This window comes from Lissotriton vulgaris, chromosome 3_1 (genome assembly GCF_964263255.1).
Source record: "Lissotriton vulgaris chromosome 3_1, aLisVul1.2, whole genome shotgun sequence".
Lineage (NCBI taxonomy): Eukaryota > Metazoa > Chordata > Amphibia > Caudata > Salamandridae > Lissotriton > Lissotriton vulgaris.
Genome location: NC_141689.1, coordinates 1500418729 through 1500446599, shown reverse-complemented (window position 1 = coordinate 1500446599; position 27871 = coordinate 1500418729). Strand labels below are relative to the sequence as shown.

The 27871-nt window shown below is 43.8% G+C and overlaps 1 protein-coding gene across 1 annotated transcript in view; it reads left to right on the top strand.

The window, feature by feature from the left end:
• STPG2 (sperm tail PG-rich repeat containing 2) overlaps positions 1-27871 on the top strand; it is a 2754965-nt gene that overhangs the window by 1763766 nt on the left and 963328 nt on the right. The window contains exon 12 of the mRNA XM_086961953.1: positions 7891-8006. Within this exon, the coding sequence (XP_086818079.1) occupies positions 7891-8006 (116 nt within the window). The remainder of the gene's footprint in view (positions 1-7890; positions 8007-27871) is intronic.

Sequence of the window (27871 nt, the reverse complement as noted above, 5' to 3'; positions counted from 1 at the left end):
TCACTTTAATCAGAGGCCAGCAACAGGGCTGAGGCAGATTCAAGCAGGTTCAATTGGTGTTGGTCAACTGGGCAGTTGCAGGAAGGCATCTGGAAGCTTATTGTGCCCTTGCAGCTCACAATAGAGGATAGCCAGCTAGCCCTTGGAGTCACTCTGGTGGTCATGGGTTCAATGAATCAGGCCCGTCTTCCTTCCTCGGACAGCAGGCAGCACAGCAGTACTTCTAACAGCACAACATCAGGGCAGACCTTCTTTGGAATCTTGTACATATTTGAGTTTGAGAGTGCCACCTTTCATCCCCAGTGCCAGCCTGTGAGTGGGAGATGTTCCTTTTGTCTCATTTACTCGTTGATGAGCTTGGCTCTGAAATGTCTACTCCTAAGCTCTTTCTTTCTCATGTCTGGAAGGAATCTACAACCCATTAAAGGTGAGACAGCCAGTAATGTGACCCTAACGACTTGCAGAAAAGCATGGATTAGGCACAACATGTCAAGTTTCTGAAAGTGCACTTTTTAAAATTGTAAACGTTATCATTATTGATGGTTTTAAATTACAATTCAAAAGAGTCCAAGAAGTATTTCTCTACCGGCTCCCAATCAAAAGTTTGCACTTAATAAATGTAGTTAGGCAACACAGTTTTTAGATCGAGGCTACCGTCGCACTACAAAGCAGTGGGCGGAGCCGAAGATTTTATGATATCAACAGTGGGGCTTTAGCCCGCCTCTCCCTTCCATTGGCTAGCTTCGTAAAATGAGGCTAGCCATTGGAAGAGATGCGCGTCACTCATTTGTAGTCCCGGCTTGAGCAGATTCGGGGGCGTTTTTCTCTTTTTTTTAAGCCCCGCCCCTTTCCTAGTGGTGGGCGTTACACCCTCCCTCTCGCCGAGGTCCCAGTCTATTTCTCCTGTAATGTACCCTTTGCTACCTCTTGTATTTTGTTTGCTCACAATTGTCACTTTTGCCTAATGTAACTTAACGTCTGCTTTTGTAACGTGTTCACTCGTCTCATGGATCATTTCTGTTCCTATTGTGAAGCTCTCTGACGCACCGCCTGCAGTGACCTGAATGGGCCGCTGCGCTGCCCACGGCGACCCTTAAGTGCTTCTCTCCAGGACCCGGATCCAGACCGGGGTTTTCCTCTTTAACATCATTTGATGTACGTGTGTGCGAACAAGGACTGTCTCATCAGAAGTCCATCTACTACTTAAAGGTGGCGCTCGAGCATAAAGCCGCTACATTGCTGATCGGGAGTCCCTTTATATATATAGATGATGTCGGTGTTCCTCGAACCCTGGCAGTCGACCCTGGATGCGCGTGCACATCTCATTCTTTGATTAAGGGCACCGCAGATTTCACAAACGAGCATGGGGTGGCCAGAAAGCACCCTTCCGCTTCACCCCGGCTTTAAAAGCAGGCTGCACTTCGGCAGACCGATCCAGCTCCTCTCGCGTGCAGCACTTTAGTGTTACCTCTCTTGCCAGACAAGACACTTTAACAGCCCCTCTCGCAGCCACGCGCAATCTGTTAATAGGCTGCCATAATTCCGAGGCTTCTGTGAAACTTTGTGGATGGGACTCTTGGGTGGTGGGAAAGGCCGGTGGGGACTTGGCGCATCCAACGATTTAAAGCTTGCTTCAAGCCTAAAGCAAACCTTAATCTACAAGGGATGCCGAAGGTGTGCGAACGGGGCTGAGGCAGTCACTCGTGAGTGAGGGATGGAGCATGGCGGTTGTTCTGATACCCATTATTTCAAAGAATGATGCGTAGACCCGTGTTGTATCTTTTGTTAAAAGCAATCACGTACCAGTTGTTAAAGCGCATTACGGAAAGTACTGGAACTGTGACCCCGAGTGCAGTTGCAGGGGGGGGTCAGAGAGTGTGGGAGGCGGAGTCGGGACGTATGTAAAAAAAAACAAAAAACAACGTATTAACTGTTTTGTGGCACGCCTTTCACCTACAGGTAGCTGAATATAAAATATAATGCGCACACCTTAGATGAAAAATAAATGTAACTGAAATGTATCTGCGGGGAAATGCATTTTTTTTGTGTAGCTTTGAGTTAATGCAATAACTTCAAATGCCAGTGGATGTAACTGGACGGTCCATAAACTGGGTAAGTAGTGACTTCAACTTGTATGTATGGTGTTAGGAGGTCTAAGCCTGTGACCGAATGAAACCGCTGTGCGCGTGTCATTAGTTTGAACAAGCATTTTCAATGCAATCGGTCTGCCTGCGAGACCTTTATAAGGATTTAGCCAGGGCTTTACAGAGAGACATTTTCTGTCTGGATGTACCTTCTCTTTTTAAAACTCAGGAGCAGCAACATTGTCATGGTGTCACCAGGGCTTTAAGTGGAAGCTAGTTGCTGCTTATTTATCTTATGCAACTAACAACCATTGACAAAGCCAATAGTCCTGACTTGTTGTAGGTATTATGTTACTTTTTGTACCATAGATCTGGATGTAATGACAGAAACAGCACAATACAATTCGGGCGGCACCCTATGCTAAGGACAGATTTTTATCTTCTGTGTTTTAAGACACGCCCTTATTTACATTGGCCACACCCCTATGAAGACCTCTGTTTTTAGGTCGAGGCTACCGTCGCACTGCGAAGCAGTGGGCGGAGCCGAAGATTTTATGATTTTAACACTGGGGCTTTAACCCGCCTCTCTCTTCCATTGGCTAGCTTCGTAAATGGAGGCTAGCCATTGGAAAAGATGTGCGTTACTCATTTGTAGTCCCGGCGTGAGCAGATACGGGGGTGTTTTTCTCTTTTTTTTAAGCCCCGCCCCTTTTCTAGTAGTGGGCGTTACACCCTCCCTCTCGCCGAGGTCCCAGTCTATTTCTCCTGGAATGTACCCTTTGCTACCTCTTGTATTTTTGTGCTCACAATTGTCTGTTTTGCCTCATGTAACTTAACGTCTGCTTTTGTAACATGTTCACTCGTCTCATGGATCATTTCTGTTCCTATTGTGAAGCGCTCTGACTCACCTCCTGCAGTGACCTGAAGGGGCCGCCACGCTGCCCGCGGCGACCCGGAAGTGCTTCCCTCCAGGACCCGGATCCAGACTGGGGTTTTCCTCTTTAACAGCATTTGCTGGACGTGTGTGTGACCAAGGACTGCCTCATCAGAAGTCCATCTACTACTTAAAGATGTCGCTCGAGCATAAAGCCGCTACATTGCTGATCGGGAGTCCCTTTATATATATAGATGATGTTGATGCTCCTCGAACGCTGGCAGTCGACCCTGGATGCGTGCGCACATCTCATTATTTGATTAAGGGGACCGCAGATTTCACAAATGAGCATGGGGTGGCCAGAAAGCACCCTCCCGCTTCACCCCGGCTTTAAACGCAGTCAGCACTTCGGCAGACTGATCCAGCTCCTCTCGCGCAGCACTTTAGTGTTACCTCTCTTGCCAGACAAGACACTTTAACAGCCCCTCTCGCAGCCACGTGCAATCTGTTAATAGGCTGCCATAATCCCTCCCCCCTCCCCCGGGGACAGTTCCTGCCTCTCCGGCGTTTCCGATGCCCTCCTTACAACTATGTCCCTTTCATTTCTGGCAGGGAAACTTCACGCAAATATCCCAGTTTGTCAAGTGCGTGCGTGATAGAAGCAAAGCGTGCATAAGGAGGCATTAAATAAAGCAGGCTCTTTAGTTTAAGCGTTGCAAAAGTTAACACGCCTCACAATTTGCCGCCTCCATATGCACACCTCATTGTTTAGAAAGACGTCCCCAAATTAATCATGGCGCCCTTGCAATAGCCAAAGCCTCGCTATAGCACGATTCTGTTTACTTGCTGGAGGCGCACAGATGCAGCTCTCCAAGAAAATGGTGACAAAAAAACAGTCAACAGAGTCGCCTTGGCTGCAATGTAAGATGCATTGTAGCTACAAATATGGAATTCTGTAGACACAGATTTGTACAAGGAAGTCCCAATGCAGTTTTCTTAAGAGGATACTACTCAGAAGATTCAAGGCTCACATCGCCCCCTCCCCCCGCCCCCAAAACAACCTAGGAGTGACGTGTCCGTGGTGTGTAGTATGTGGGTCCCTCACAAGACTGACGGTGCCTAGAAGCTCCCTTGGAAGGTGGCCGGGCGCTCAGCAGGGTGGCTGACAGAATTTTGAAACATTCCCTCACAACTGCACAGCCTGTGAACTAATCTCATCTGTAACACAACACGTCGAACAGCTTCAGATAGTTGACATCTAGAAAATGGTTTTGCCACCCAGAAGAGCTACACAGTGAGCATAAAAGTGGTCCCACAGCATGTTGTTTGGAATAATTGTATTAATAAATACAGGAGTGCAGAGGAAAAAATCCATGTTATTATAACAGTACAGTGTAAGTTGCAGGAGAATACACTGTTTTTTGTGTGACAGATTTCATATGACACGAGAGAATGAAACAATCCTGCTAATAGTCACATGAGCTAATCAGTGTGGTTTTCATCTCAAAGTATAGATGTGACCTCTTATACGTTGGTTCTGGTTAAACATCTTTTCCCAATTCTCGTGAGTCGTGGTCAATTATGGGCCAATAAACAAACAAAAATTAACAGCTCATGACCGTATATGTTGGAAATTACATTGATGATATGACAAATCATGTTACCTTTGACAAGAATACAGTAGAATATTTTTGTTTGCATATGTGTTATTATTTAATGATTTTGTTTTGTTAGATCTGTTTGTTTATTGGTTAAATGTGAGTTCACAAACATACCATTTCAGGGCAATTTTTTGTTTTGATGGTTATGCTTTGTGCAGTGGTCAACAACTTGTGACTTTCAAGGATTTTTAGATTTTGATGTGGAACTATACTGTCACCTTAACTATAGTTTTTCAGGGAAACTCCTAGCTATTTCAACATCAGTGGCACAGTGCTTCCACTACCTGAACCATGACGCTATTTTAAATACGTGTTATCCGTGATTTTTTTTGTTTGCTTAAATGAAATATTAGTGATTGGATCAAGGCCCACCGCGTGTGTGCCCAACTTCCATTGTGCAAGGCCTCCAACCTGGTCCAGGACCCAACCAACAGCGCATCAGAAGAGGCCATACAGCCAATCACGTGCACAATTACTCAATCCTTTAATCATTTCTCTTTTTTTGGGGATAAATTCAACATTCTTTAAACTCTTGCTTTCAGACTCACACATTTGAATTTACTAAGGAGCTTGGGCTGTATGCAGGGCCCCTAGAATATGCAGCAATGGAGCACCAATTTATGTGGCAGGGTTGACTAAATTATGCGACAAGAAAGAACAAATTATGTGGCATAATTTGGCACCGTTTTTGATACTATTGCTTTATTATTTTGTAACTTTTACACATGGAAATACTGAGGGGTGTGTGTCTTAAACCCTGGATAACAGCAGCAGGCTGTGTGTTGTTGCACATCTGAGGTGCCTCGGCGGAGCTGTGGTTTAATCGGCACTGGCAGCCCAGAGTGTGTGACTGAGGCCTCTGTCTAGCTCTTATCAATACACTTGGCTCTCGACCCCTGCCTGGGGAGGGGCTCTGTGTGGGTAGATTTTTTTGTAGGTGGGTCTGTGTGAGTGTGGCTCTGTGTGTGTGGGTGGCTCTATGTGAATTACTGTGAGGGCGACTTTGTGTGTGTGTGTGGGTGGCTCTGTGTGGGTGGCTCTGTATGTGTGTGTGGGTGGCTTTGTGTGTGTGGCTCTGTGTGTGGGTGCAAATGCAATAGGTCTTGCATTTGCGAGAGATTAAGCTATTGGCATTGTAAATGACAATGCCATTTATTTATATGTTTTAAAAACAAAAACATAAATAAAAATAATGTCATGAGCAATGCCAATAGCTCTAAGTTTAACAATGCAGAGACCATTGCATTGTAAATGCTTGTTGTCTATGGAAGATAATGGCCTTACAACAGTGGGAAACAACTTTAGGAGTTTTTTACTTTCAGAGCAGATGAAACTTAAACACATGTGTCCTGCTTTTTAAATACTGGGCATCCGGCCCTAGGAACTTTTAGGACCTATCTTTGGAGTGACTTATAAGTATTAAAAAGGAGGCTTTTCGTCTCTCAAAAGGTATATTTTAACAAGTCAAAATGGTAGTTTAAGATTACACTACAAACTTCAGTGGCAGACCTGATACCCATTTTAAATTGCTACTTTTGGTAAGGGCCACAATGAGTGCTGCAGGCCCTTTAGTGGCATTCAACCTACAGGCCCTAGGTGCATTTAGTACTATTTACTAGTGACTTAGAGGTAAATTAACTGTGCCAAAAATGTGAAGGTCAATGTTATCATGTTTTAGGGAGAGCGCACAAACACTTTGTCACTGGTTAGGAGTAGAAATGTACACCAAGTCCTAAAGCTAACAAAAACAAATTCAGCAAAACAGGAGGGGTGAAGGCAAAAAGATTGGGATGAACCTGCAGAGAGGACCAGATCCAACAGTGACCAGATCCAACAGTGACCTAACTGTTTTTGTCCACCGGGTAGTTTTTTTAATAAGTAAATCAGTACAGCAGCACTACTTCACTGATTAATTTATCAATTTTATGCCAGAAGATTTTTTCTGAGATTATCATGTCTCACACTTTATACAAATTCTTATATTGATTTTGAGAGGCACAATATGAGACTGATTCACAAAGGTTTCTGAAACGAGGTGCATATGTAAATTATGCCTTTGCGTAATTGATACAGTTTTGCTCATATATTTCTTGACGTGGCCCGTTGTTGCTCATTAAAAATATGTGATTTCCGGAAAGAATTTTCACTTATATTCCCAGAAAGAATGAGAATTCTCACATAAGACCTAAGAAGAGAGCTTGGGCAGGTTTCTTTTTTTCCTTCTGTCGCGAAATTGTTCTAATTAAGCCAGACAGCATTGTCTTACATATAGAAAGTTGTTGTAGGTTTAGTTGGACACCACTCAAGAGCTTGTTTTCTCAGACATCTATTCACCCTTCTGTTTCTGTATCATCAATCGTATTTGTGATGTCTCAAAAGAGAGGGATTTTGGATGAAGTTGTCATTTAAAAGATGCACTGTCACTTGGATTAAGATCATTTTGAAATCCTACAGTCAAAGTTCCCAAAGAAGAGCACATATAAGTCTTTTAGCAGTGGTATCTAGATGTGCGTTTGCTTCTTTTGCTATTAAAAGTGCATGGAGGGTGGGTACACATAAATAAATGTGTGTCATAGAACAAAAATGACCACGTTTTGACTACAATATTCATTTTAGCTATAGCCAAAATCCATGAACGTTCATCTAAAGATCCACGTTTGACTCTACTTCTCATTACATGATAGTCACTGACAGATCTAATGATAAAGCAGACATTTTCCCATAAAGCTACATCTATGGGGAAACTGCCATTTTGTTAGTCTGCATGAAGAATCGATCAGAGCTTGATCATACGTGATACAAGATTTTTGAGATTGTATGAATGGAGATACTTAACACAATTACTGACTTGAGATCACATTTACTCTTAAAGCTCCTTCACAATCCAGTATATGATGCCACAGTATATTGCACTCTTTAATGAGATTTGCTACTTCATCGAGTATTGTGGTTTTGAGACGATCCCAGAATAAAGTTTTTTCTGTCATCGAAAGATGCAGAGACATGTTGGTGGTTAATTGAGTTTATTTTTCATTTGTTCTCGCAGGAAGATGTTTTGTCGACTGGTTGTACGTATTTTCAGGGGCAACAGTAATGTGGGTATTAAATATTCTCAAGTGGTTCAAAGCTTCCGGGCACTACAAGTAGTAGGGAGAGATTTCGAAATAGCGGAACACTGTAATACTCTTTGTTATTTGATAGATGAATGGTTGTATCAAATAATTATGCCTCATTCTATTTTTTTATGTTGTTTTCTCCTCTTTCCATTTAGGGCCTGGGACATATGACCCTGTGGTAAAAAGCAGTGCCAAGGCCCTTCTTTCAGTTCCCAGAGATGAGCGTTTCAGGGAACACAAAGTGATTACTCCTGGCCCTGGAGCGTATGAGGTTTGTCGATAAATATATGTTGTTGTCGACCAAGAGGATCTGTATGTACATATTGTCCGGATGAACATAGTTACTTTCTTGTGTATGTTTGTATGTTCTTCAGCTGTACTTCCTTCAGCAGAGTCAATGCTATATAGCTTCACATTGAACCGAGTCTATAGGCAAAATTCCTTCTATAGTTTAAAAGGCCTTCTTAAATCTTGCAGCCAATCTGCTTCATTTTCGTAACTGTTCTAAGTACACTGAAAGACACACCACCTCTTCCAAAAGCCTCTCCTAGCTGATTGCCTCTGGAAGCAGCAGAAGGGCCTGGGGCATAAAGGTGGCTATGCTGCACAGTGCACCCTCTAATGATTTAAAGTAAACATACTATGTGCTACAAATGCATTGTTGACCTGCTTTTATGTTAATTATTTTTGCTATACTTTGTTTTGATCCCTCTCTGGTCATATTGCGAATCATAACACGAGCACTTGAAGACAGAAAAAGAGGCACGCGTTATCGAAAAGTATAGCGCATAAAATGTCAATACGCTGCTGCTGTGCTTGTGTTACAAGAGGTCGATTTTGTAGCACTGCTGGAAAACCGCCCCCTTAAACAAAAACGGCCCCCACCGGCCCAAAACGGACCCCCACCCATCCGGCCCACCCGGGGAAATGCCCAGAGCATGCTATGGCCAGTCTGGCCCTGAACACCGGGACTTAATATTCTGGATTCCACCTCATGTCCCTTTCTTCCACCACCCTGCACTCCCTGCCTGTTTTTAAAGTCATGCAGGTTCTTTTAATCTCTGCTATCTTCCATTGTTACTATTTAACAGTCTTTCTCTTCCTGCTTCTTTCCTTCCTTTGTGTTTTCCTCTTTCTTGCTCTGTTTCCAAGCCTGTTGAGGAACAATAAGTGCTAGTACCCACACATGAATGCCAATGGGCCCCACCTGCTCAAATAAAGCAGTGCATAGGCCCCAGTCTTCATAAATCACAAAATCTGTTACACTTATTCCCCAGGAATATATTTAGAAATCCATGAAAACTACGTTTGCATGTGTATTGTATGCCAGTGAGGACTGTCATATGTGTACAGGAGGACTACACAGAGGTTTTATGTTACGGAAAATGTCTTTGCACATTCCTTCTCCTCTCTATTTTTATCTGAACGAAAAACAGTTTACTTTGTGGCGAGAGCAATTTTGTCATGTCAAATAATTCGTTTCCCCAAGCCCTCACAAAGTACTGGGTTGCTTGCAGTGCTTTGCTTTTCACATAATAAGTACAATACCAGAAGAATTTAGTAAATTCATTATTTTGTACCATCTTATTGTGCTATTTCTTTGAAGATATATTCCAGTCACAAAGCACTATAAACTGAGTTCATTTTATTACCCAACATATTATATATCTGTTATACCCTTATCCACAGAAAACTCAAATTATTCATTAAATAATCACTAAGGCCTCATTTACAAGAGCCCTGAGCAGCCGGGCCGTCACTTTTTATGATGCTCCTATGGCGCAGGCCTCTAAATAATATCTATAAGGTGATGCAAAGCCACCCTGCTTGGCTTTACAAGGCCTTATAGATATGGAGTAAGGCAAGGAGGCATTCTATGTACATTGCAGTCGTTTTTCCCATGCAACACCCATGGGTTTTGACACATTCTTGAATTTACAAGGATCTGTAAACCTGGGAATGCGGCAAAACTGTACTCCTCCCCAAGGGAGGCGCAACGAGTAGAAATAACTCTATTTCTCCATGTTTATTCCTCTTTCTATGTGTGTTGCATTCTGCAGCACACGTACAAAAGAGGAGATGCCCCCATTGATTGTTTTAGTGCAGGAAGGTGTGCTTCCTGCACAAAAAAATTGTGCCAACAATGCAGATACCTTGCACCTTGGTGCAAAGGTGCCTGTGTTGGCTCTAGGCACCAATTTGTGCGCCAACACAGGCAGAAAGGACAGGAATGAGCTTTATGTCATTAATATGGCGCATTCCTGTCCTTTCCTTTCAATGCAGGGCAGTGTAGCAAGAAGCTTGTTGCTCTGCCCTACGCCAAAAAGTTGTAAATGGGGCCACAAGTTTCCTCCTTGCCAGATTTAACTTCCCTAATATATTCTTCAGAAAACAATTGGCTTCTTCCCTCCAACAAAATGTATACAGCAGCCAACTAGTTTTACTTCTGGTGAGTTGGAATTCTTCCGAATCAGCATAATCACATATTTGGCTGCAGTACTTCCCTTGAAAAGAACGAGTTTGGGCCAACGTTGCAGCTCCCCAAAATTATGAAATCTAGCGTTAGAAATGTTTTCACCCAACGCGTTTCTATTTTACTTTCAAAAATACTGCTTAATAAATAAAAAATGATTGATTCAAAAAAAATGTAGCTCAAAAAATGAGTTTCACTTTGCATAAAGATACCTTAGAATCACCCAAAAAGGTTCGACTTTATAGGTGTTGCCAACTTTCTCGATGGCCACTCTACCCCTCCCTCTGAATCACCAATTTCACCACCCGTTGACCATACTTACGACTGTGAAAGATCTGTCCACTTTGCCAATTTTCAGTTCAGTGGTTATAAATTCCATCGACTCTGTAAGTTTCACAGCTGACATTTTGTGTGGATGTAAGTTTTACTTTGGGGCAAACATCTATTGTGGATCTCAGCCTTTGACCTCTTAGATCATGTAACATAGAGTGAAACCGATTTGCTTTCATAAAACCTAGCCACCATATTGAAGAATTAGAATGAGTCCTTCTCATTAGTATGGGCTAGTCTTTGAAAACCAGACTTGGAGTTCTGCAGGTTGTTAAATATAACATATAGTGCTGTTCTCTGTCTTTCTCCGCTTTCAGACTGTGGCATTACATTTTGATTTGCCAGCACATTGTTTCCAATGGGTTGCTTGATAGTCTACTCCTCATATTTGCTTTCAGTAGATTTTCCATCAGTGTCGCATACCGAGGCTAAATGTAACCGTTCCTTCAGGATGTACAAATTGGAAATACCAATTTAATCTCCTAAAATGCTAATCATTGCTTAGAATTTTGCAAGTTGAACATCTTCAATGAATTTCATTTCCCCCCTCTGAACGAATCGTGTGGAAGGGGTAACGTTTCAAAGCATTCATTGATTTTTGAGTTTGCATTAGCCTCCTAATACAATTTAAAAATGTCCTTCCTGATGTACATTTGCAACTGAGTACTTCTGTCTCTTAGGTAATGATTAGCCAAATGGCTGAGACGTAAGCTATTTGTATTCACTACATAATATGTGTACATATTTACTTTGAGAGCACTTTTATCTTGCATTATATCAAAGAAACTGCTTTGCACCACAATGATGCTCTTCAAGCATCAAGGGAGTGAGGCTATCTTGTTTGTATCCCTCAGTTATGTTTTTGATACAGTACTTGAGAGATTTATTCCCTGGCTGCTGTCATTTAATTTCTGAGCTTTTTAGAGTGGGTACGCTCTATTTTTGTGCCAAGATATTACATTTGAGGGGGCAGAAAAGTGAGTGCGTGGGTCTACAATAAAACAAACAGCCAGATTCATGAAGGTGAATTGCGCTCGCAAAGAGCCAGAATCTCAGAATCTGACGCTTTGCGAGCGCAATTTTTGCATTTGGAATTCATCATCCCAAATGCAAAAATCGGTAATAGCGAATTCGCAAATTTGCGAGGAATTACATTTAAGGAATCTCTATTTGAGATTCCTTAAATGCAATTCATCATCCATTTTCAAATTGCGAAATCGCAATTTCGGGCCGCTATTTACCGCAAGGTCAAACCTCGTGGTAAATAGCGAAAACTTAGAAAAATGCTTTTAAAAGCATTTTTCTAAGTTGCATGTTGCACACACACATATCCTTTGGACATGTGTGTGCGCAACACCAATGTAGATTACCTTTCAGGGGTGCTACAGGGTGTCCTTTGGACACCCCTAGCACCCTTGAAATCGCATCCTTATTTGCGATTAGCAAATTGCTAATCGCAAATAAGGAATAACTCCCAATTCATTCCTATGGGCCTTTTGGCCCATAGGATTGAATGGGGAGTTATTCCTTATTTGCGATTAGCAATTTGCTAATCGCAAATAAGGAATGTGTAGGAATCGCAATTTATTTAGCGATTCCTACATGAATCCCGTTTTGCGAGTCTGTAATAGCGATTCCTTATGAATCGCTATTACAGACTCGCAAAACGGGCCTTTGATGAATCTGGCAGAAAGTTAATGTGTGGGATTTGCAAGGCTACCTTTCTCCACCGTGAGTATGATACCAGCATTAGCGGCCTGTCATGTTGAAATGTAATTTCAGAGGGCAGAGTCCTTACTTACTTATTTTTAGGTCTGGTGGTCGCTAGGACCATCTGATTTTAGCAGAATTATAATATGCTTGCGTATAAGGGATTACAGCCGGTCTTCTTTATCCGTTGTCCTTTTGTCGGATCATTCACATTTTTCGTCCACCTGCTACATCGTACAGCATGTAGCAATGGTTCAGCCCACTTCAGCTATTGGCCAACTTTACTCTTTGTGTCGGCATTCTATTCTTTCACTAACAGTACATCCGCACACTAAGTAGTTCTTTTAGTACCAAGGACTACTGTGCGTGATTTTTTAGACAACCCCTGTACGGTGATTTTTTTCTAAAAACATGGTCAAACATAATAAGTGTTGACAAAGCCCAGAGGCAGGAAGTTAACGCCAGACCTTTTGGCTTTGGTAATGTTTGACATTGAACAAGTGCACAGTTAGAAAGCGTTTGTGTAGATCCTGACAAAAAATTTACCCACACTAACTTAGTAGGGATTCCTTTTGTCACCAGTCATGTTAGTGCTGGGCACTGAGTAGAAGAATATAGAGAATGTTGAATGATTTTCTATCCAAAATCACACTGATGCCAAGGACTTGGGCCAAGGGCAAGGTGTGGATGAATTGAGTGCTATTACACAACAAGGGTGAATCTCAGTTTGTCAGTTATTTAAGGCTGCGAGGTGGCTTTTCTGGATGATTACATTATTCTGAGTTTTGGAGTGCGTATCTTCTTTTGGTGTGCAATGCATGATCTAAAAGCACAGCCTTTCTGCGTAACCCACCTTCTCTCCGTGACAAGTACCAATCAGCCTCCATTTTAATAGGTCTATTTCATCTCCACACCAGTGTATGTCTACTTAAAGTTAATTGGAAAGAGCCTCATTTATCATATTACAGTGGAAGTTTTCCAAAGGCAAGAAATGTTACGGCTGGTGAGCCCTCCAGAAGCATTATGGTTGTGCAAGTCTGGTTAAGTGCATCACCAGACTAACACCTCTTTTCCACTATCATGCACTCGCAATTGATTGAACATGCTTTTCTTCAAAGTGCACATTTAGGAAGCTTGGCTCATGTGAAGTTTACCAACAAGCAATATTTGGTTAATTATTTGCATATATGTATATAAAAAATGCAATATAATATTTGAATAGTTACCTGTAGGAAAATGCAGGTACTTTATTTTTTCCATTACAATTTAATGAGAAGGAAATGATTGTGACTTGAATCATCACCCTGAGATCCCAGACCATGGATGCATCGTGAAAATCAATTTTTAGATTTGCTTAGAAACTAGTAAAAGCCTCGCTACTGGCACATAAGGGGCTGACGGTTGGGGGGTCACAGCAGCAAAACCACTGCAGATGGGGGAAATACATTTTTAATTAGACCACTAGGACTCCGAAATCTACCCTGAGCCTCATAACACACAATGAATTTTGAATGTAAGCTTCTTAGAAGATATGGTAGGCCTGGCCCCTATTTACTATGGATCAAAATTTGGTCCACTCCTGATTTGGCTTTTTCACACAGAATAGTGGAGGACATAGTAATTGGACAACCATGCCATGGCTTGAATATGTTACAAATAGCTTTCAAGAGCTGGGATTGAGTAGTCTTTTTGAAATCCGGGTAATATTAATGCACACTGTATTGTCCAGGTTAAGAAAACGTTCTTTATAAATAAAAAGTATGCTGGATCATGAAAGCACTCAATATGGTATTAATCATTCAATCACACATCCCACTTTTAACCATCCAAAATGTGGAGCCTTACTTAACATGGATGAAGGCATCAGAATTTGGGGCCAGATGTACATGGACTTCCATTTGCGATTTGCTAATAGCAAATGTTCATGATTCGCTGTTAAGAAATCTCAAACAGCTTTGTACGACATTGTTTTACACTGTTTGCGATTACCAATGGGTCACAAGGGACCTGCCTCATTAATATTCATGAGGCAGGTCGTGATTTGTAACTCATTGGGAATGGCTAGACCACCAAGTCTGTGACTGATTTTTAAATAAAGCATGTTTTTATTTTGAAATGCAGCCTGTTTTCCTTAATGGAAAACTGTACACATTTAAAAAAGAAAAATGAAAAGTTTCCTTTTTAATTTTGATAACAGTAGTCAGTGGTCTGTGGGACCACTGGCTGATCTTTAAAAATGTTGGCACCACATTCACAAAGGGGAATGAGTCCTTTAGGACACTTTCCCATTCGCAAATGTTTTTTTTTTGTTTGTTTTTTATTTGAAAAGTTTGATATAGCGCTGGCTAGACCCGGAGGTATCAGAGCGCTTTACATGAGTAACAGCGAGTTACAGGTTACATAGTTACATCAATTAAATCAAAGAGTCACAGGGGAGGAGGAGGGGAAGGGAAGGAAAACGCAACGGGGAAAACGAGGAAAACAATGTCAGATGTCCGGCTGGGTAGGTGACGGCCGACGGGATGAAACCAGGGCCAGACTCCTCTTTAGCTGTATATGACAGCTGCACTGGGCATCGGCCAAGGTTGGTCGTGCATCGAGGTGAGTACAAACAGTTTTGGTATCTGCCCAAGGGGCGTCGTCAAAGATCCATCAGAAGTTCCATCAAAGTTCCATCAGGTAAGTGCCATGTTGATTCCGGCTCCGTGGAATGTACCGTGATCAAGGTTTCCTACCGGGGGTCATAGACCAATTGGCAGCACCCATCCTGGAGTTACTGGGAAGCTAAGAATTGCTGTTGGGTTGATATGCACTCGATAGCAATGCCTCCAGGAGCCAGGCCATGACAGCCATCTTAAGGTCAGGCGTGTAGAATGTGTAGGACCGGGGTAGTAGGGCACTCGGTTGATGCCCCATGCAATTCTCTCAGTGTGAGTGAGGTTGTAGCAGAACAAGGTGGAAAACCAGTCCTATTGCTAGACTTTTGCACTGTGGAGACCCCTGATGTGAGCAACAGAATCACGCTCTGGGCGCCATATAAGGGACAGGCAGAGACCTTGCCTAGCCACCTTCAAACAACTCAGACACGATTTTCAGCCATTTTGGAGTCAGGCGGGGCGGAAAGGATCCTCATCCCATCGTCTGGTGCCTCGTGCGTCCCTGACTCCCCCACAGCCTCACCATCGCCAGCGGGGGTTCACTGTGATTGTGTCTAACGGTGGGGAACCTCTGCTTACCTCTTCACTGTCCGATGTGCGGACTCTCGCCAGCGGTTCTCCCCCCCCCACTCACTAAACCACAGCCACTCACAGCATCGGTAGGGAATGTGTCTCAATCTTAGGTGGCCTTCTCAGCCACACACTTCCTGGGTGAACCCAGCCGTCAGCCCCGGTTATGCACCCCTGGTCTCCTCCGTCTTCAAACCACTGTTTTGGGGCAGAGTGGTCAGCTCAGGGCTACGTCTCAGGCCCACCAGCACTCACCGCAGGCTCTGGTTTCCAGCCGCACTCCGGTGCGGCTCTTCACGCTGCGCACTGCAATCACCACTCCTCACGGCCTCTCACCGCCGGCGGCCGCAATTCCCCCCAAAAACTTCGCTTCTCACAACATTGTGATGGGAGAGCCTCTTTGGGTAGCTGCGTGGCTCACTTTGGATGGTATTAAGGATTAGAGGATGTTTCCTTGTGGGCTGGGCATCAGCAACGCTCTGTGTGTTCAGGGCTATACCATCAGAAACGTCAGCTCCACTACTGCTGGAGGCGCTCATCGGGGGTGCAGAGGAGGCAGCTCCAGGTCTCGCCACTCCTATGATGTAGTCTCCCGGAGGGCCCGCACCTGATTTTGTGGCCCCCGCTCTGTTACACAAAAAAAGGGGGTCCGCTCCGCTTCCAGCGCCATTTTGAGGCACGATCACCTGGTGAGATTTAAGCCCATTTCACAGCAACAAAGTAGTTTGGGGGGAACGGTGCCCACAGTGGCATCTGCTCCCAATGCTCCGATGTCGGGAGTGAGTTTTTTTCCAGATGGTTTTGGTGTGTTGAAGCACCGCACTTGGTTGCTGTGCGTGGTGCTTACACTGAGCTTCAGCTCCGAGCTGCCATGATGGAACCGGCTCATCCTCCTCTCCAAGGTAACCACCTTCTTCACAGAATTGGTAAAGCATGAATGTTTTGTGACCGTATTCTGGTTGCAGAACATTCGGACATGCCAGTGTAACTTGTATTAGGAAGGGATGCCCTTGGCACGTTCCTTCCTAATAGCGACTTGCAAACCCAATTTACGATTTGGTAATAGCTTACCGAATCGCAAATAGGACTTTGTACACTAAAAAATGCTTTTTTCAGGTAGCAAACAACCCGATTCTGCAAATCGGGCCGTTTGCGGGCTGAAAAAAGCTTTGTACATCTGGCCCTTAATTTTATCTTACACGGTCAAGAGTGAATACAATTAATTACCTAGTGGTCTTCCTTATTGTTTGGCACCTGGTTCGTGTCACTACTGTGTTGCCAATGTGATGGGAGGTCACTTCAGTCAACTAAGCACTTTATTGTATTTTTCACCTTGTATATCTCTTTTAGAAAATGGTTCCTTCACCCTATACTCATTGGATGGTCTTTTAATACTCATCAGAAGGGGTTGCACTATTTGCAGTATCTTGAGTCTCCTCTGATATGCTTTGCAGTTCTGAATTTTATCACTCAAGCACTAAGATTGCGGAAGAAATATGCCCTGTGATCCGCGATTTTGACTTTGATGAAGGTTTCCCTGGATCGCTAAGTATAGATTTGGTTAGCATTAAGGGATTCCTATAGGCAATGTGAAATTTGAGTCTGACCACCTCTGTAGGGCCATTTGTAGTAATTGTATTTATTATTTTAAAGAGGGTACATATTTAAGCTTAAATGTGATATTTACTTATGATTTTATTGAATTGGGAAATCTCTGGATGTGATTTGATTGTGCTTTCATGGCTAATATTGACCGAATAAAGATGTCAATAATGATGACTTGAACCATCAAAATACAGTATTACATATTTAATTTAAACAAAAATCATTATTAAACTTTAATTTTGCTTACATCATCTGTTAGTGTCATCACAAAATTCAGTAGTATGTATTATTATATCATTTTTATAAATTCTTCCTGAAGTGCCCCCTGTTTCAAAGTATCAGTAACATGTATTTTTAATTTCTAATTGATTCTTTATTTTCTGCTCAAATATCTTTTTAGTGAACATGGCTTAAAATATTTTTGACTGAAATAAAAATATGGATTTTGGCTGAAACCTAAAACCTTTTAAAAATCCTTTAGCTGACTTCTGCCAAATGTGTGTTCCTATCTGAAATAATCGTTTTAAATTGGTATGTGAATTCAGTGATATTTTAGTATAGGATTCACTTATAAGGTGTTTACTTGAAATCAGGAAAGATGAGGGAGAATATATCAGCCTCAAATCCAAAACTGCAGCAAAGGGGTTCTCTGACAATTTTTATCAGGCACAGGTTTGTCTAATAAATCTGGTGTAGAGATGGGGGCTGCAGGCACTCCCTATAGACAATTGAATGCATCTAGTCCTCAATCTAAGCTTTAGAAGGAGATGCCACTGGGCCTTAGTTCTCTGTTTAATATTAGGCACCCTCTGAATGTCCAAGGTTTCACTGGCATAAGATATACTGGACGAGCAGGGATAATTTGGTAAAGTATAAATGAAGAACTATGACTGGATAATAATGAATAAATCATTAATCTGGTAGGTAGAGATTAGGTCCCGATATATGTAACGGCTTATTGCAAAAGGTTGTTGCAAATTCCGAGCAAACATTTTGTGGCAGCCTTTAATTTTGCAAAGCAACTTATGTTCTAATAGGTTGTAGCGCACAATCTCCAGTCACACAGACTGCAGAATGACTAGCCTAATGAATATTAATTAAGCAGGTGCGGTGCCGCAAGTCATTTTGCTGCACCGCGGTAGTTTCAAAGCATAGATATGGAACATATTTACAACAATATGTCGAATCACTGTGCTTTTACCTGCGCTGGCGCACAAAATGCTTCTATGCGCAGGCACCCCTGGTGCAAGGATCCCTGCGTTGTGGGGAGATTGTTTTGTGCAGGAAGGGTAACATTTCTGCACAAAAATGTAAACATTTTTCCTTGATGCGCCTCTCTACCCCCCCTCCCCCCCCCCCGGGGTGACGTAGAATTCTGATGCATTTCCAGGTTTACGATTGTTTGTAAATCTGGAAATGCATCAGTGGACATGGGTGTTACGTGGGAACACCCACAGCAACACCCATGTCACGCCCTTAACACACAATGTGTTGCTTTAAAGGGGGCGATATTTGCAGGCACACGTAAAGCCACTCAGGGTGGCTTTACCTGTGCTTTTGACTATCACGCAGCAGGCTGCGCCAGTGGTGCGTAATGCAAAGTGACACACTGGCGGTGCAAGGGACTTGTAAATAAGCCCAATAGTGATGGTGGTCTGCAAGGAACAGCAGATCACCACTTATTTGTTTGCATTCCCATACTAGATTTTTTTTTTGTAAAGCAGCCCCTGTTCCTAAAAGGAATTAGTGGTGCCTTAAAAAAAGGCATGTTTGGGAGTGGATTATGGTCGAACAGGTAGGGATGTGGTCCTATGGAGTACTGCCTGCTCTCCCAGAGTTCACCCAACATGATTTCCAGAAGTGATGCTATCCAAAGGGAGGAAGACGGCTGAAATGCCAGAAACCGGTCCCCGGTAGCTTGTTTCCTTCCCAGTATAAGAATTGGCTTGGTAGTTTGGTCTGCCCTGTTCCCATGATGCACTGGGCCAGGGTCAGGCTAATTTGCATATAGCCAAGTTCTGAGCTGGGATGGTGCAGTGAGCTAAAAAACGGTGATGGATCAAGCCCTGATCTTTGGACTGGGTAAGAGTGGTCTGCTTAATTCAGACACCACCCCCTTTTCTGAATCATCCAAAGGGAACAGCCTCCTTTTGTGAATCTGTTACCACCTCTTTTGAGGAGTTGGTAACTTTTGAAAGATTTGTGACCACAATTGCAGTTGCAGCCATTTGATACACACCACTACGAATCACAATTAGGATGGGAAACCGTTTTTTTTGTTACCCCTTCCCAATTGTGAGTCGGAATGGGTTGGTAAACCCTTTTTGCGATTTGGAAATACTTTTTTTTCAAAATAGTTTAATACACAGAAACAGGGAATGTTGACATTGCAAACCCTGTGAGTTTGTGAATCACAGGGATGGCACCTGCAAAATGGCCTTGTACATCTGGCTGTAGATCTGTCCCTTATCCCTTGAACAGTATGTGGAAATTGAGTGATGCTCACCTTCCCGTTCAGCAAGAGAGGATCTGTGCTAAATGTATCAAGCCACTGATTGGTAGTGTAGGGATCAAGCCCATGTTCCAAACCTCATCCAGAATGAAAAGCTATAACCTATAAGCCACATTAATGTACCAACCACAGTGAATATTATCATTGGAGTTTCACGATGTACCTTTGTTTTGCATGCTGGAGCAGATTTACTTCCAATCATCCACTTTCTAAATCCTTTGATTTCACCAGTGAGAGTAGTGGCTAATATGCTGCTCCTGACAGTCAGAGAACTGGGTGCTAAATTAATCCGAATTACTAGGAAATCATTTTGATTCTTGGAAAATCACTTCATTTTCTTCAGTTTGTAAATGTCTCTATTTAGCCTGTAATGTAAATATAAAAAACAACAACTCTATAGTGTGTGGTCCAGTATATTCCGAATGGTCTATTCCCACTTCCTCTCATCATCACATCCTGGTATGTGTAGTTCAGTCTACGCTGCACCCAGCATTGGTAATACAGTCCAATATAGGGCAAGACAGCACCTCGGGTTTAAGATGCTGCTACCACAATTGGTGAAACTCTACAATGTCCTGAACACCGGTACGGTAGTGAGCACTCGCTTAAGGCTATTTTCAACTGTTACAGATTCCCAGGCATACTCATGGGGCACGATTCACAGAACTAACTTAAGACAAAATCCCAAACTTACTACTTTTGGTATTCACAGAAGTTAGGATTTTGTCTTAAGACAGACTTAAGACAGACTTAAGACAAAATCCTAACTTAAGTCTGTCTTAAGTCTGTTTTAAGTCTGTCTTAAGACAAACTTAAGACAAAATCCTAACTTCTGTGAATACCAAAAGTAGTAAGTTTAGGATTTTGTCTTACGTTAGTTCTGTAAATCGGGCCCTCAGCCCTACAGTACACATTTGCATTTCTCAATGTAGAAAACATTTTTCCTGTCAAGAGACACATTTCCTAGACATCCTCCAATTTTGGATGTGTTTCCTGCTCATTGAAACACTGAGTCTGGATTTGCTTCTGCCCCTGACATCTTCAACTAAAAAAGACAAAATAGGAATTTGACAGCCAAAGGTTTGTGAATTCCCATGAACCTGTGAGCTTGTGAGAGTACATATAAGTTTGCAAGCAATCCCGCCGTGGGGCCAGTGACATTGTAAGCACTGTAAACAGATTTAGAAATATGGGAAATTCTGCCAGTGTGGCAACAACGTATGTGTACGTAAATCAGTTCATATTTGCAAATTGATGTTTTGTGAATCACTGATTTGCAGGTTTCATTTTCAATCCAGTTGTGAGATACATTTGTGATTTAGGCCTATTGTATCTCTCTTGTGATAATAGTTCCCTTGTGTCTGAAAGACATGGTCAGCAACAAAAATCCTTTTGATAGCTGCTATCTCCAAGACTTAATCAGTACATGACTACGTTTGAAAACCTCGAGGCTGCTCCAGCGAGTAGCTTGTGTGTACTGATAGCTATCCAGCTAGCTGTAAGTAGCTCTCCTGTGTGCAGCGAATCCTACTATATTGGAAGCTTTTGATTGATTGAATGAATATATGTATACCAACATTGAAAAATGTGTATTTGAATAAAAAATGTGTATGTTTTCAAAGACCATAAGGTGATGTTTGGGGAAAGATTACTGAATTTTCCGAATATAATTACAACCGATAATTGAGTGATAAATCATACGGCGCAGGGAGACTTTTTTCTAATATTGTGACTTTATTTACATTACTGCCGGCAATCGTGCTGGATGCAGTGAGATGATACTCTCTGGTAACCTTGCACATAGTGGCCAGTAATGTAATCTTGTCTCATGTGGTCACTATTACAGAATTTATAATATTAGTAGTTAGGGATTATTTTCATTAACCATAAGTAGCTACTGTTACAGAAAAGGTTGGAGACCCCAAGCCCCTTTCAGTTTGTACCAGGTTAAGCCCAGATACATGCCTCACTTACTTCATTGCCCTGAGGCTCAGCATGTTAGAATAAGAGGAGATACCCCAAGGTGAGGTATTTTGCAGTTGCCGTAAATGTTACCCTTTTTTGTTTCTGTCTGGAAATCAGTCATTTTATGTTACATCAGTATTTATTGCACTGAAATCAACATCATTTCCTTTTTAGCAGACCTTTGAAATAGCACAATTCAAGATTTACCTGGAGAAATCTACTGGGATGCAATTATTACAAAAATGCCAATTCCAATCCCCACACAAACAAGAGTTTCCATATAAAATTGAACCTCCTATTTATAAATCAGGGCATTGACATTGAAGTACTCTGATTGGGAGCCCTAGAGTAAGAGAATTCCTGCACAAGTTCAGCATATTTTTAATCTTACTGCAGTTACCCTTTGCCTTTGATAAGCTAGTTGTACATTACCCCTGCAGAGGGGAATCTTTACTTTTTACAAGTTTTGAAGTTGTACCTATAAAGATCAAACAATATGTACCTAGCATTTTGTGAGCTAAAACACCAGCTTTGTTTAATCTTAACAGCCGCTGCCCTTGCAGGTAACAGTGGTCAGGCCAGGGGGGTGGGGGGGTGGGGGGTGAGATTTCAACAGACGGCAACAAGGGGAAATGAAAAAAATAATTAATTCTTCCTCATTGTCGTCTGTCAAGGTCCTCCCCCACTCGGCCCCACCAATCTTACCTGCAAGGGCCACGGCTGAATCTTAAACAGCAGAGGAGCGGCTATCAATAGCGCAGTGGAACCCAGGCTCAGGGGTTGAGAAGCCCACTGTGTTTCAATTAGTGGCATTTTTTTAAAACTACAAAGATAAGGATTTATAGGGGGCCTGATTCCCTTGCTTTTACTACAGCTCTTGTAACACTTGCTGAACCACTGAGTGTGTGGTCTCTTTCTAATCTATGGTTAATCTATTCAGTACAGTTACAGTGGATGATGCAGTCTGCGATTGAGTCTATGACTTCAAAATGAGATTTAAACTGGGAAGTCTGTGAGGTTTATATACACATACCATGCCAAAACATTTTAAGGCATGGGCAAAGTGGGCGATTGCCTAGGGCCCCCACCTTCCATGGGGCACTCTAGGAATGTGAACTTTCTCTCTATTTGACCTCTGTCTATTCTATTGCGTTATCAAAACCGTCCTTACTCCTTACTCTCTGTCTGTCTCTATCCAGTGTCATCTTGCCATTTTGTTGTTGTGACTCCTAGCCCGTCTCTCCACCCCGGTCCCGCCTCCCAGCTGCTCCTCCCTCCCACTGATAGATAAGGATTGACCCATCTGGTCCAGCGCTGTGACCGTCCTGGCTTGCTTAGAAGCGGTCGCTCCTCACGCTCCCTGATCATCCTGACTTCGTAGCGCTATACTCCTCATTGCTGCCTGGTATTGTAGCGATTACTGCTCATCGCTCATTGCTGCTAATTATTAAATGAGCACTGCTCGCATTGCCTGTAACATTATTTGTGCTTAGTATCGTAGCGCCATACTGCTTACTGCTCACTGCTGTTAATTAATAATTGTTGCACTGCTCACATTGCCTGCAAAATTATTTGTGCCTGATTGTGCCGGTACCACTGCCCAGATCATAGCGTTATTCCGGTTGTGCCCCAATCTCGTCCTGTTTCGCTTTTTGTTTGTGCTGCCATTTTGTTGTTGTGACTCCTAGCCCGTCTCTCCACCCCGCTCCCGCCTCCCAGCTGCTCCTCCCTCGCTCCACCCCCCTCCACTATCCAATTATGACAGATGCTTTTGCGCGCAGCGTTCACGCGCAGTGGACGCGCCCTATGCACGCCGAAGGCGCGCCAAAGGTAAGCCCGTCTACGCCCGTCCACGCCTGGACCGCGCCCAGCGCCAGACCCCCTGGCCCCCGCAAAATCCACTCCACCCGCATAACGTACGATGCCGCAACCCTCTCAGCACTTAACCCCGCCCGACTCCCAAACTGCTACCAAGCAGCCCCAGGACACACCCATGGACCCTTCACCTGCCACTCCTGCAAGTTCGAGTGCATCAGGACCCACACCAAATCCATAGACTCCAAACAGAGCTCCGACACTAACCACCTGAAGTGCATCCTGCTCAACACCCGCTCGGTCCACAGACACGCCATTGAACTTTGGAACCTACTCGACACCACATCGCCGGACGTCGCCTTTCTTACAGAAACCTGAATGAACGCCTCATCAACGCCCGACATCGCCATAGCCATCCCGGAAGGCTACAAGATCATCCGAAAGGACCGCATCAACCAAACAGGAGGTGGCATCGCCATCGTCCATAAGAACACCATCCGCATCACGGCCAGTTCCGATGACAACCTCACAACCGCCGAACACCTTCACTTCCAGATTCACACCGACCCTAAGACCACACTCAGAGGCACCCTCATCTATAGACCACCCGGACCCCGCACACAATTCAGCGAAGACATCACTGACTTCATCAGCCCACACGCCCTCCCCTCCGAGGACTACATTCTACTGGGAGACCTCAACTTCCACCTGGAAAAGAACAACAACAGCAACACCACCACCCTTCTGGACAACCTCGCCAATCTCGGACTCAAACAACTTGTTGACACCCCCACCCACTATGAAGGGGAAAAGGTTGACCCAATCTTCACCTCCAGCAAGCACATCTCCTTTAATCACACAACAGCTCTCCATTGGACGGACCACAGCTGCGTTCACTTCAACTACAAAAAGACTAGGACCCACAACCACCCACAACCATTTCCCCGGAGAAACCGGAACAAAATTACCACCGACCAGCTCTTCACATCGCTTCACCAAAACCCTCCTGCAAAATCATCGGACCCAAACCAAGCAGCCACCAACCTCACACAATGGATCACCCACAGCGCTGACGATTTAGCACCCTTGAAAAACCATCAAATCAAGCAAGGCAGCAAAAAAGCCCCCTGGTTTAAAGATGACCTTAAGAAATCCAAGAAGATCTGTTGCACCCTTGAGAAAGCCTGGCGAAAAAACCCAACCACTGACAACCTGGCCACCTTCAAGAACGCCACCCGCAAACACCACCAACTGATCCGATCCACCAAGAAATCAGCATTCAAGGATCGACTCGACAACAACGCCCACAACAGCAAGGAACTATTCAACATCGTCAAAGAGTTTACCAACCCCACCGCCGGCACCAACGACATCACTCCCTCCCAAGACCTCTGCGACTCTCTAGCCTCGTTCTTCCACAACAAAATCGCTGACATACATAACAGCTTGGAGACCAGTCCACCCCACCCACCTCCGAACTAAAACCCCCCTCCAACAACCTTTGCGCCTGGAACCCAATCACCACTGAAGACACCATCCGCCTGATGAACACCATCCACTCAGGATCACCAACCGACCCATGTCCCCACCACATTTTCAACAAAGCAGACTCCATTATTGCACCCCATCTCTGAGACGTCATCAACTGCTCCCTCAACTCCGCTACCTTCCCGGAAAGCTGGAAACATGCCGAACTCAGCGCCCTCTTGAAGAAACCCACAGCAGACCCCACTGAACTTAAGAACTACCGCCCCATTTCGCTCCTCCCATTCCCTGCCAAAGTCATTGAGAAAGCCGTCAACAGTCAACTCGCCACCTTCCTCGAATCCAACAAATCCCTCGACCCTTCACAGTCCGGCTTCCGAGCCAAACACAGCACCAAGACCGCCCTTATCGCAGCAACAGACGACATTCGAACTCTACTGGACAACGGAGAAACAGCTGCCCTCATCCTACTTGACCTCTCCGCAGCCTTCGACACAGTCTGTCATAGCACCCTTATACAACGCCTCAGCAACATCGGAATACAAGGAAAAGCATTGGACTGGATCATCTTGTTCCTCGCCGGAAGAACCCAGAGAGTCCGCCTCCCCCCTTTTAGATCAGAGGCCACCGAAGTCATCTGCGGTGTACCACAAGGATCTTCACTCAGTCCCACCCTCTTCAATGTATACATGAGCCCCCTCGCATCCATCGCGCGCCAACACAACCTCAACATTATCTCCTACGCAGACGACACCCAGCTGATCCTCTCCCTCACCAAAGACCCAAACACCGCCAAAACCAACCTACACAAAGGGATGAAAGAAGTAGCCGAGTGGATGAAGAACAGCCGTTTAAAACTGAACTCGGAAAAAATGGAAGTCGTCATCTTAGGATCATCCCCCTCCGCCTGGGACGACTCATGGTGGCCACCGGCCCTGGGATCCGCAAAAATACCAACGGACCACGCACGTAACCTGGGCTTCATCCTGGACTCCTCCCTCTCAATGACCAGACAAGTCAACGCCGTCTCATCATCTTGCTTCAACATCCTACGTATGCTCAAAAAAATCTTCCGTTGGATCCCCACCGAAACACGAAAGACGGTCACCCATGCACTGGTCACAAGCCGACTGGACTACGGAAACACCCTTTACGCCGGAACCACAGCCAAACTACAGAAAAAACTCCAACGCATCCAAAACGCCTCAGCCAGACTCATCCTAGACATCCCCCGCCAAGCTTACATTTCCGGTCACCTGAAAGACCTCCACTGGCTCCCAGTCAACAAGAGAATAACGTTCCGTCTCCTCACCCACGCACACAAAGCCCTCTACGACCTAGGACCCGAATACCTCAACACACGCCTGTCCTTTTACACTGCCCACCCGCCAACTACGATCGTCCAATCAAGCCCTCGCCACAATTCCACGCATCCAAAGATCCACCATGGGAGGAAGATCCTTCTCCTACTTAGCGGCCAAGACCTGGAATTCTCTCCCCACCCACCTCCGCCTTACACAGAACCACCTCTCCTTCAGAAAACAACTAAAAACTTGGATATTCGATAAGTAAAGTCCCCCCCCTCCCTCAAGCGCCTTGAGACCCTCTGGGTGAGTAGTGAGCTATGCAAATTTAAACTTGACTTGACTTGACTTGAAAGACCAGTGTCAGAAATCACTCTCACTAAATATTCGTACTCCTCCCCATCACGCAGTGGTACTGTAACAGCCTTTTTCAAAATTATTATTCCGAATGTATATTCAACTTTATGATGTGCTATGTTTCAGGTCAAAGCTTTTGAAGTATGACATGCACTTGAGCTTTTTATTTTACTTCAGTTCTATTAAGTGAAATAATATGTCGTTTTTGAAACCCACTCCCAGAAAAGGCTAGTACACTGTGATTATGTATTTGAAAGTGGCATTCACATCCAGTAGTTAGAGGTAGAGTTGTAAGTTCTCCGGGATAGTGTTTCATATGCAGCTCCCAGATACATTGTGCTTGAGTGCACATGCGAAGTTCTGTACCTGACACACTGTGACAGAGTTTTTATGCGCACCCGCTGCTCGGTCGTGGATAGCAGAAAGGGTCCCTTTCTCTAAGGGCAGATTGAGGGTACCTATTTAGATTGGTCTGCTACCTGATTGCATGCTCTGCTATGAAGGGCTCCAGGCCCTCCCACTGTATATGTTGATGCAGAATTGTGCAGTGCGGCCAGTGTTGCTATAGCAAATTTCAGAGTGGGGTTGTTGCCATTAATGTTATCTTGCTGATGTGATAGAGATTGTGAAAATTCCTAGTGTCACACAAAAAGCAAGATTAGCATATGAGCCGTACCCATTCAGCAGGAGAGCAGTAAGGGTCTGATATGTATCCAGTGGTGCATTTTGGAGCACTGGTGTAAAATGAAATGAAAAACAAATGTATAAAGCGCCCTAAACCTAAAGGGTGTCAAAGCACTAAGGCTGATGGGGAAACTACAACTGAAAATAATGGAGAGACACTCGCTGGAGAGAGAAGAGCCAGGTTTTCAGATGGTTATGTAATAAAGGAAATATTTGATGCAGCAAGGTGAGCAGGCATAGTATTCCAGAGTTTTGCCGTAGCGACAGATTAGGATAGTCCTCCCTATCAAGTTTTGCAAAACCTAAGAACAGTCACTCTCTTGCTGAAGGCTGATCTGAGCAGTCTACGTTGAATATACCACTGAAAGGATGCTCTAAAATGGGAGGGTCTTTCGTGATGACGAGCAAGAAAGACCATGCAAAGAACTTTGTAGACTAATCACTATCTAACTGGCAACTAATGAAGAGAACAAAAGGCTTCCCTAACCCAAAGATGCTTTGCCAAGTTTAAGATGAGGCAGGCAGCTGCATTCTGAATCACCTGAAGTTTATTCAGGGAAGAATTGTTAATATTCAGATAGACTGCATTACAGTAGTCTAAGTGTGACTTCATCAAAACACCGACGACTGATAATGCAAAGTTCAGGCAGGATAAAAGGAAAGATCTTC